This window comes from Mustela nigripes, chromosome 6 (genome assembly GCF_022355385.1).
Source record: "Mustela nigripes isolate SB6536 chromosome 6, MUSNIG.SB6536, whole genome shotgun sequence".
In the NCBI taxonomy this organism is placed as follows: Eukaryota; Metazoa; Chordata; class Mammalia; order Carnivora; family Mustelidae; genus Mustela; species Mustela nigripes.
The window spans coordinates 81,396,037-81,407,629 of NC_081562.1; the positions used below are offsets into that span (position 1 = coordinate 81,396,037).

Genomic DNA, 11,593 nt, shown 5'->3' on the forward strand with positions numbered 1-11,593 from the left:
AATGTCTTCTCAACAATTCAGATAAATGGAGAAAAAAAAAGGATAAGGTATTGACATATTGAAATTTTTTTATCATGTAGAAACTATTTGTATAGCACAGTAGAGATAGTTTGAGAGAGAATTTCTTTAATATTTTATAAATTCATGACAGTTATTGCTTTTTTTTTTTTTTTAAAGATTTCACTTATTTACTTAACAGACAGAGATCACAAGTAGGCAGAGAGGCAGGCAGAGAGAGAGGAGGAAGCAGGCTCCCTGCTGAGCAGACAGCTCGATACAGGGCTTGATCCCAGGACCCTGGGATCATGACCTGAGCCGAAGGCAGAGGCTTTAACCCACTGAGCCACCCAGGTGCCCCGACAGTTATTGCTTTTATCTTTCAGTAGCAACATGTTTGCAAATGAGTACATTTTTTTGCAGTTTGATTTGGGTCAGGTAGTAGACTCTTTTTTTTTTTTTTTTTTTTAAAGATTTTATTTATTTGACAGACAGAAATCACAAGTAGACAGAGAGGCAGGCAGAGAGAGAGGAGGAAGCAGGCTCCCCGCTGAGCAGAGAGCCCGATGCGGGACTCGATCCCAGGACGCTGGGATCATGACCTGAGCCGAAGGCAGAGGCTTAACCCACTGAGCCACCCAGGCGCCCTAGGTCAGGTAGTAGACTCTTAAACCATAATTTTATTTGGGATTGTCCAAGTAGGATTCTTTAGAATTTGACAGGTATTTAGGTTGTATGAAGACAATTCTGAAATGTTTAAACAAAAGTGAAAACTAGTTTCTTACCCTGCCTGAAAGTCTCATTGGTTACATGAGGGAGGAACAAAGTACTTCTCAGTTTGTATTATAACTTTGGAGATCTAAATTTGGTGGATTTCGGTCTTACTTTCATGTTCTGTGGTTCCTAATGCTTTGTTTAAATCTTTTTTTTTTTTTTAATTTTATTTATTTATTTGACAGACAGAGATCACAAGTAGGCAGAGAGGCAGATGGAGAGAGAGGGGGAAGCAGGCTCCCTGCTGAGCAGAGAGCCAGATGGCGGCTCCATCCCAGGACCCTGGGACCATGACCTGAGCCGAAGGGAGAGGCTTTAACCCACTGAGCCACCCAGGCGCCCCTTGTTTTGATCTTTTAAGGACATCTTCCAGCATTTAGTAGAGAATAAAGTTAAAAATGTTCACATTTAAAAACTTTAAAATGAAGTTTTTAGAAAAATTAAATATTTTCAAACCAGAATAATTTAAGCCTTGACCATTTAATCATTGGATAAGGATTACGTGTGTGTGTGTGTGTGTGTGTGTGTGTGTGTGTGTGTAGTTTTGGTATACTGAGGCATGACATTCTTCAGACCTAATTTAATCTTCGTGCATTTTTGAGTCACTTTTAATTATCTAAAAGCCTAAATCATTAATTAGTGTAGCAGTCTAAAACTAGTATTCTAGCAAATGATATTGAAGGAGTATTACTGTCATTTCAACAGTGAGAAGTTTAGAGTTCCAGACTACATAGGGACTTTATGAATACTCTGTACCTAAAGCAGTGATTTACATTAGGAAAGTAAATCCTTTAACTTTGAGGATTATCAATATATTTGATTTGGTTAGGCTTTTGAGAGGTTTTGATTTATTTATTTATTTATTTATTTTTACAAATTTTATTTATGTATTTGACAGAGAGAGAAAGATCACAAGTAGGCAGAGAGGTAGGTGCGGTGGGGGCGGGGTGGGGGGAAGCAGGCTCCCTGCTGAGCAGAGAGCCTGATGCGAGGCTCCATCCCAGGCTCCATCCCAGGACCCTGAGATCATGACCTGAGCCTAAGGCAGAGGCTTTAACCCACTGAGCCACCCAGGTGCCCCTGATTTATTTTTTAGGACATGGAATTTTAATGAGATAAATGTAGATGACACATCCTTTATAAAGTATGTCTTTTTTTGTGTGTGTATTTGAAGACGTATAGTAAAAGTTCTATTTGACAAAAAAATTAATTTTTCCATCTTATATTTCCATTCAATATTCTTTTCCCAGTGAAGGTTTTCTTTGTAACAAAACTTTGTTTCTTTAGTGGTCTTATTTAGTGATAAGTGGGTTTCATTTTTCTGATTAAGTTGCTACTTCTATGTAAGTTTGCTGTTTTATGAAATTATTTATTAAAAACTTTCGCATCTATTCTTTTATCATTTCCTCATGACCCTGTTTTTAATATTAATATCATTGATAAACTTAATTTATGTTAAAATTTACTCCTCATTCTTTTTAATATTTTTTCAATGAAAATTCTTATTCTAATCTAAATACTTCATAAACTTTTTTTTTACTCAATATTAAGGAAATATTAGGTCTGAACTTAAAGACATAGTAATATTATAAAGATTCAGTGAATCTTTTTACAACAGAAAATATACCAATTTGCTATGGTGGTTACAACATATCCATTAAGGATGTGTTTTTGTTTTTTAAAGAATTTTGTTCACTAAACTAGTTTTTCTATTAACAATTGCCACTATATAGTTTTCTTTCTGTATTCCAAAAGAACTAGCTTTTACAGAATTAATACCATAGTTGATGAAAGCACTTCCCTAATTTTTAAAGGCAGATGTGTCACAGTTGAAGACATTTGTATAATACTGCTTAACTGTCTGGTTCCATAAACTGACGATGTGAGCTGACAATATAAAGGAGGAAAAAAATTATGTAACATGTACTTATGCCTTAACCTTTATTGTGGAGGACTTAAGGGTACAGTGTTACTAAGAATTTGAATTGAATGATTTGATTTTTCTTCCGAACGACTCTATCACTGCAAAGAAGCTATAGGCCTGAGTGTGTTTCTTAAGGGAGATTTCGTTTGTGGGAATTATTTCCAAAGAATGCCTTGCCCTTTATTATTTGAAATATGAATTACACAATTATTTTTGAAATTAATATAAAGATTTAAAATTTTTTAAATCTGGCAACCTGATAGCATTACTTTGACTTTTTCATATTTTTCTCCTCTAGAAATGAAGCCTAATACAGAGTAACTGTTATAGTACTCTTCACTTTTTTTCTCTATTGTTTGTATAAATATTATAAAAATGAGTTGTGTATTTTTAGTTTATAGAAAAACAAGTTTTTTTAAATTCTGTAATTAAAAAAATTACATTTCAAAAGAGATTATCATGACTTTGTATCATTTACCATGAAATAGTTTTTAGCAAAGATACTTAGATGTATTTTTATTGTTTTTTCCACATCTCTCTTAAGGAATTAAGTGAAAGATTAATTCCATTGTACTGAATATACTGTTTGTTCTTTTAGCTTTAGGATCCTTTTCTACTGTATTTGGTGAAGAATGGAAGGAGAAGACTGATAGAGATTTTGTTAAGGTAACTCACATTAAATATTGAACCATTGAATTACATGTCACCAAGGGTGAAGGATCCATGGTTGCTTATTTTATATACATACCACTTTAATCTTTAGGGTAATATATATAGATACCTATTTAAAAGTTGTGATTGAGTATAAAAATGGAGTGGCTAATAAATAAAATTCTGTTTTTATTATACATTGATTTCTAAAAATGACAAATCTATAACAAAAGCAATAAATCTGAGAATGCCTAGATTCTGAGCAGTAATCCTTAAGGCTGTTTTTCAGTTCACTTAATCGCTCTTTAGTCGTATCTAATATTTCACTTGACTCATTTGTTAAATGTGTTAATGTGTGTTTTAATTTCTAGAAAGTCTCTTCATATTTTTTCAAATTTGCCCTTTTGATCTTTTATACTTTTAGTAAATCAAATAATATGTATTTTAAATATACTTTATTAATATCCAAATTATGTATGCATTAAATTTATACAAATGTAAATGTATAAATATCTAAAATATAAGTTTAAAATTATGTGTACAAAAACACATACACCTGACAATTCTGATACATAAGCATCTTGGATTCTAATTCTAGTCACTCTGAGTCAGGGTAGATTATTCCTTCGTGTCTTATAATCTTGGCTTATAAATTTTAGCAGACTTCTCTATGGGATTTTTGTGTGGATTGGATGGAGAGTTCATTTCGTCACTTCTTGTTGGGATTTGCTAGTCACCAGAAAATAAATACTGGTCAGAATGACTTTATATTAATTTTGTTATGGGAGATTTTTTGATGATTCTGGTAATAAAGCCAAACTCATGGGGGCTGTGGAGCAGGCTAGTGGTGAAATATTTGGGAGATTGTTTTTAACTCAAACTCAAATAGAGACCGTCAACTCCTTTTGCTCTCTTTATTTGGGAGTGTTAGATCTTCTAGTTTCTCACCATGATATGGAGTTGAATATTAATTCCCCACTTCACGAGTTCACCCAAAGTCTTATATTCTGTCCTTACCCCACCCATTAAAAGCCAAGCCTCTTGGTTGTAGTTAAACAGATGATTTCCTTTTAACTGCGGAAAAGTGGTGATTAAAGTGTAAGATGCACAAATTTTGTATTTATTTATGCAATCACAATGGGGAGTGGGGGTTGTGAGTATAATTGCTAATTACTTGAAATCTAGAAGACACAAATATGTTGAAGATGATTAGATGATCACCTCTCTTGCATGTTTTTCATCAATTTCTGCTCTTTATATTTCTTTTTATATGCTATATTTTTTGGGATTTAATTTACCACACTTTTTATAATCTCTTGGTGCTTAGAGCATTGATTTTTAGTTTTGTTTTTTCTAATACATACATTTTAATACATACCTTTAAAGCCATAAAATTCTTTCTAAGCACATATTTAACTTTATTCTCCCAATTCTGATATTTCATGTTTTCATAACTCATAGTATCTTATAATTTCCATTATGACGTCTGATACATGGATAGTTTTGAAGGGAAGTTCTTTCTTTCTTTCTTTTTTTTAAGTTTTAAAAAAAAATTCCAGTTAGTTGGCATACAGTGCAATGTTAGTTTCAGGTATACAGTATAGTGATTCAACACTTCCATACAACAACCTTTGCTTATCACAGCAAGTGTGCTCCTTAGCCTCTATCTTGTATTTCACCCATATCCCCATCCACCTTCCGTCTGATAACCATCCATTTGTTCCCTGTAGTTAAGAGTCTGTTTCTTGAGTTACCTCTCTCTCTTTTTTCCCCTTTGCTAGTTTTGTTTCTTAAATTCATATATGAAATCATATAGTATTCATATATGAAATCATATAGTATTCATCTTTCTCTGACTTATTTCACTAACCATTATACTCTCTAGCTCTATCCATGTCATTGGAAATGACAAGACTTCATTCATTTGTTGGATGAATAATATTCCTTTGTATGTATATAATCTATGTATTTAGAGATATAGACATAGATATAGATATAGAAGGGAAAATATGCCAGTCTTCTTTATTCATTCATCAGTTTAAGACACTTGGACTGTTTCCATAATTTGGCCATTGTAGATAATGCTGCTATAAATAAATAAATACAGGAGTGCATGAATTTCTTCAAATGAGTATTTCTGTAATTCTTTGGGTAAGTACCAAGTAGGTGCAATTGCTGGATCCTAGGATAGTTCTATTTTTAACATTTTGAGGAACCTCCATTCTGTTTCCCAGACTGGCTGCACCAGTTTAAATGTTCACCAATGGTGAAAGAGGATTCCCCTTTTTCCACATCCTCAACAACACCTATTGTTTTTTGTTTTGTTGATTTTAGCCATTCAGACTACTGTGAGGTGATATCTCATTGTGGTTTTGATTTGTATTTCCCTGATGGTGAACATCTTTTCATGTCTATTTTGGCCATCAGTATGTCTTCTTTGGAAAAATGTCTATTCATGCCTTCTGCCCATTTTTTAATTGGATGATTTGCTTTTGGATGTTGAGTTTTATAAATTATTTATGTATTTTGGATATTAACCCTTTATCAGATATGTCATTTGCAAATATCTTCTCTTAAAGGGAAGTTTCTTAATATCCAAAAAACATACAATTTTTGTAGTTTTCTTTTTCTTTAAGAAACAAGGTGGAGGATCATAGGGGAAGGAGGTAGGGGATGGGGTAACTGGGCAATGGACATAGGGGTGGGTATGTATTGTATTAAGCTCTGGGTATTGTGTAAGACTGATGAATCACAGATGTGTACCCTTCAAACAAACATTATATATGTTATTTCAAAAAAAAAGAGCAATGGAAAAAAATCTAACTGAATTTCACTGTGCAGAAACAATATGCTTTATATAATCTTAAACTTCTGAAATACTTTCATTTATTTCATAGTCTAGCACTGATGAGATTTTATAAACACTATATTTATATATATATTGAAGTTATTGGATATAAATTTCTATGTATATCAGGCCAACATGGTTAATCATGATATTTGTATTTTTATATCAGTACTGGCTGCTTTGTCCATTTCTTCATTTATGGAATGAGGCATGTTAAGAACACTCAGTATGACTGGGGATGTGACTTTCCTTATAGTTCTATAATACTGTGTTTTTGTATTTCAAACTGTTACATAGTGCACTTTATGTTCATGTTCAACTGGTCAGTTGAACATATGAAATATCCTTTTTACCTTATAAGTCTACTATTTTTTGGGGGTTTTTTTTTTATCAATATAATATTATCTTCCATTTGTTCGTGGTTTCTGTGGCTCATATTTTTTTGCCTTTAACCTTTCTTACTTATCCTTATATTTTAGATGTTTTTTGTGCCTTTTTAAAAAAAATTTTTTAAGATTTGTATTTATTTGTTTGACAGAGAGATCACAAATAGGCAGAAGCAGAGGGGGAAGCAGGCTCCCTGCTGAGCAGAAAGCCTTATGCGGGGCTCCATTCCGGGACCCTGAGAACATGACCTGAGCTGAAGGCAGAGGCTTAACCCACTGAGCCATGCAGGCACCCCGGGCCTTTTGTTTTGTTTTGTTTTTAATAAACAACATATACTTGGGCGCTTTTTTTTCCCCAAGTGTGAAAAATTGTTTTTAAATTAGTACATTTATTCAATTTACATTAAATGTAATTTTCATATAAATGTGTTTAAATCTGCAGTGTTTCAAATTGGTTTCTATATTAGATTCCTACCTATTTTGGTTTTGGTTTTTTCTCTTCCTCCTTTCTTACCTTTTTATTTAACTGAGTATTGTTTATTATTCAGTATTCTGCCTACTGTTTGTTTGGTATTTATATACTTTTTCTGTTCTCTTAGTGATAACACTAGAGATTATAATTTTAATTTTTACTGATATAGGAAATTAGTACTTTTACCACTTTCTGGATAATGTAGGGACACTAGAACAACTCTCATCTCCATTTACTCACTTTTGTTTTATATATACTGCTCTCATTATTCATTGCTTTGCTCTTTTTCAGACTTCTTAAGATAGAATCTTAGATCATTGGTTTTAAACTTCTTGTTTAATGTCAGTTTATAAAGCTATAAATTCTTTCTCTAAACTGCTTGAGTTGTGTCTCACAAATTTTCTTATGTTGAGTTTTCATTATCATTAAGTTAAAGGTGTTTTCTCATATTCTTGTGATTTCTTCTTTAATTTATGGCTTATATAGAAGTATGATATTTAATTTTGGTTTTTTTTTTTCCAAGTAGCTTTTAGTATTAGTATTATTGCTATAGTTATTCCTCATTTTAATCACATTCCATTGTTGTCAGAGAACATAAGTTTATATAAGTTCTTTTATTTAGTTAGTTTTTATTTATTTATTTATTTATTTTGAGAGAGTATGCTGTGAGCAGGGCAAAGGACAGCGGAGTGGCAGAGGAAGAGAGAGAAACTTAAGCAGACTCCATGCCCACTGCAGAGCATGACATGGGCTCAGTCTCATGACCTTGAGATCATGACCTGAGCCAAAATCAAGAGGTGGACACTTAACCACCTCAACCACCTAGGCACCCCTAAATAAGGTCTTTTAAACTTATCAAGACTTGTTTTAGCATATGGTCTTAGTGACTGTTTCATACACACTTGAAAACAATGTATGTTCTATTGATGGGTATGGTATTTATTAATAACAAGTCAAGGTATTTGACAGTGTTCAAGATTTTTGTATAGTTATGCTTTTCTGTATAATTATTTTATGATTTCTTCAGAGATGAGTGTTAAAATCATCAAAAGTATGAATGTTTATATCTCCTTTCAGTTGTCAGTATTTGTTTTGTGTATTTTGAACCTCTGTTATTTGTTGCATATACATTTAGGATTATTACATTTTCTTGATAACTTAGCTTTTATTTTTTATTACAGAACATTCCTCTGACCTCTGATAATATCCCATCTCCTGAAGTCTCTTCACTGGTTTAATTTATCTACAGCAGCTTTCTTATGATTAATGTTTTCATGATATATCTTTTTCTATTTTTATGCTTTTCGTGTGTGTGTGTGTTTAAGATTTATTTATTTGAAAGAGAGAGAGAGCAAGAAGGAGCAGGAGGGACAGAGGGAGAGAGAATCCTAAACAGATTCCACGCTGAACATGGAGCCTGACACAGGGCTTAATCTCACAACCTGGAGATCACAACCTAAGCTGAAACCAAGAGTCAGACAACTAACTGTATCACTTGGACACCCCATTTCATCTGTGGTTTTATATAGTTTCTTAAGGATAGCTTATACTTGAATCTTACTTCCTTTAATCTGCTTTTTGTGCAATTTTTTCCTTTTTATCAAGCATTCAGACCATTTACACTTTATGAAATTATTGATATGGTTGAATTTTGATTCTTAGCTTTTATTTACCTGAAAATTTTATTTTGCCTTTATGTTTGAAAGATATTTTTGCCAGATATAAAATTGTTTCCGGGGTATTATCTGAGCAGTTTAAGATAATGTTTCATTGCCATCTGATTTGCATTTTTACTGACAGGAAGTCATTTTTAATCATATTGTTTTGTGTGTGATGTGTTTTCTCTGACTACTTTTAAGGTATTCTCTTAATCATTGATTTTTATTTTGTTTAGGATGTGCTTTGTTGAGGTCTTCTTTGCTTTTCCTGCTTTGGGTTTATTTAGCTCTCTTGTTTGTATTTTGCAAGAAATTTGGAAAGTTTTGGCAGTTATTCCTTCAAATTTTTTTTCTTTCCCCTCCTATTTTTCTGAGACTATGTTTTGTTTTTTTTTTTTCAAATTAACATATAATGTATTATTTGTCCCAGGGGTACAGGTCTGTGAATCATCAGGCTTATATATTTCAAGCACTCACCATAGCACATACCCTCCCCAATGTCCATAACCCAGCTGCCCTATCCCTACCTCCCCACCCACAGCAACCCTCAGTTTGTTTCATGAGATTAAGAATCTCTTATGGTTTGTCTTCCTCCTGATCCCATCTTGTTTCATTTTTTCCTTCCTTACCCCCCACAACCCCCACCCTGCCTCTCAAATTCCTCATATCAGAGAGATTATATGATAATTATCTTCCTCTGAGACTATGTTTATTCAAATGTTAGACCATATACTGTCTCACAGGCTATAGAAGTTCTGTTCATTGTTTTTAGACCTTTTTTTCCTCCTGTGTATTTCATGGATGTTTCTATTATCCTGTTTTCATTTTCTCTTATCCTGTTAAGCCCATCTAGTCATACTTTTTTATTTCAGATACTGTTTTCAGCTCTAGAAATTCTATTTGATTCTCTTTTATATCATCCCATTTTCCTCCTAATTGTGCTCATAGTTTCCTTTAAATCTTTGCTAATATTTAATAAAAAGAAAATTTTATTCAGAAATGTTTAAAATTCTTTTCTAATTCCATTATCTTTATTACTTCTGGGTCTGTTTTTGTTGAAACTATTTTTGTCTTAGTTGTGGATCATGCTTCCTACTTTCTTTGTACATGCAGTAATTTTTTATTAGATATGAATATTGAGAATGTTACATTATTGAGTGTTTGGATTTTGGTGACTTTCAAGAAGATAGGACTTTGTTCTGGCATGCTTTTAGCTGACATATAGATTGTGACATACCAATCCTTTAGAACGTTTTAAAGCTTTGTTATGACTGAGATAGATTCGCCTTTACTCTAGCACCAGTTTATCCCTACTCCTAAGGCATGGCTTTGTTTGGATTTCTACTGAATTTGCAGGGTATTTAATGAGTTTTCTCTATTTTGTGAATTGTTCAGTTATAACTCCTCATTAATTGTTCTCTCTGGGTTTTTCTTGCTGAGGTTTTAGAGTTCAAACTTACATATGCATAGTTTAGTATTCAGCAATCAGCTCTAGATATTCCCCTGCAGATTCATTGAGTTCTTTTTTTCATTGCTCCTCTTTCTTGCAAATTTGCTCTCAAATTCTATTTCTGCTGGTATTACTAAACTCTGATCAGTTTCCTGAGCTTAGAAATCACTATGATCTCTTGAATTTATTGTCTCTGTGCTATAGTCTAGAGTGTCTGTGAAACTATGGGGCAGTGATTGAACTCACTTCCTTTGTTTTCCACATTTCAGTGATTATGTTGTCCAGTCTCTGAAAACAGTTGTTTTATACATACTGGTTATATGATAGGAAGAGGACTACCAAAGTACTAATTACTGCATTATGGCCTTAGCAAAAGTTCTTTCCAGGCATTTTTTCTTAGATTTTAGTTTTAAGCATATTTTTACCTCATAAAACATTTTTTTAGTATTTTATTCATTCATTATTTATTTTGATTTAAACCACGTCTCTCTTTTCACATATTTTTCTTTATTACTGGTTTATAAAGGGTCAATTTTCTCAGTTTTCATTTGCCAGGTTTCCTTTTTAGTGAAGGGCAGTTTCTCTGTTTAAAGATTTAAGTTTGCCAAATATTTTCTTTCATCGCTTAGAAAATGTCCATTGTCTTTTGGCTTCCATTATTTTATTTTATTTTATTACAAAGTCTGCTGTCAGTTTAGTTCGTAGTCCTTTTTAAGATTATCCTTTTTTTTTTTTTTCCTGTCTTTGCATTTAATTTGGAGTTCTTTTGTATCTTTGCTTTTCAGGAATTTTATTCTTTTATTTTCATATTCCTACACATCTTTATTTCTCTTTCTTTATTATTTGGAGTGCTGCTTAAATCTATAGGTTAACTTCTTTAAATTGTTTTAGAAAATTCTTTGCGCTGTCTCTTCAAATACTGTTTCTGCCCATTCTCTCTCTTGATTCTCGGGAATTCCGATTATTCTTATGTTAGTACTTTTCACTGTATGTTCTGTGTCTTGTATGGGTTTTTCCCCCAACCTTTTGCCTCTTTATGCTTCCAAATTGTATTTTCTTCTACACTTATAGTTCATTCTTTTTTGAGTTGTATATAATCAGTCATTAAATTGAATTTTTCTTTTCAGTTTAGAATTTCTCTTTCATTCTTATAGTTTTCATTTATTTGCCAAATTTTTCAATCTCTTATTTCTTTGAATTTATTATCCATGATCATCAGAAATTCCATGTCTGATATCTTTGTTATTTGAATTTCCTATGGGCCTTTTTTCTTTTTTTTTTTTTGTCTTATCTTTATTTTTTTTTTAATTTTTTATTTTTGATAAACATATATTTTTATCCCCAGGGGTACAGGTCTGTGAATCACCAGGTTTACACACTTCACAGCACTCACCAAATCACATACCCTCCCCAATGTCCATAATCCCACTCCC

At 32.5% G+C, this 11,593-nt stretch overlaps 1 protein-coding gene across 1 annotated transcript in view; it reads left to right on the plus strand.

The window, feature by feature from the left end:
• ARID2 (AT-rich interaction domain 2) overlaps positions 1–11,593 on the plus strand; it is a 165,333-nt gene that overhangs the window by 89,189 nt on the left and 64,551 nt on the right. The window contains exon 6 of the mRNA XM_059402955.1: positions 3,294–3,361. Within this exon, the coding sequence (XP_059258938.1) occupies positions 3,294–3,361 (68 nt within the window). The remainder of the gene's footprint in view (positions 1–3,293; positions 3,362–11,593) is intronic.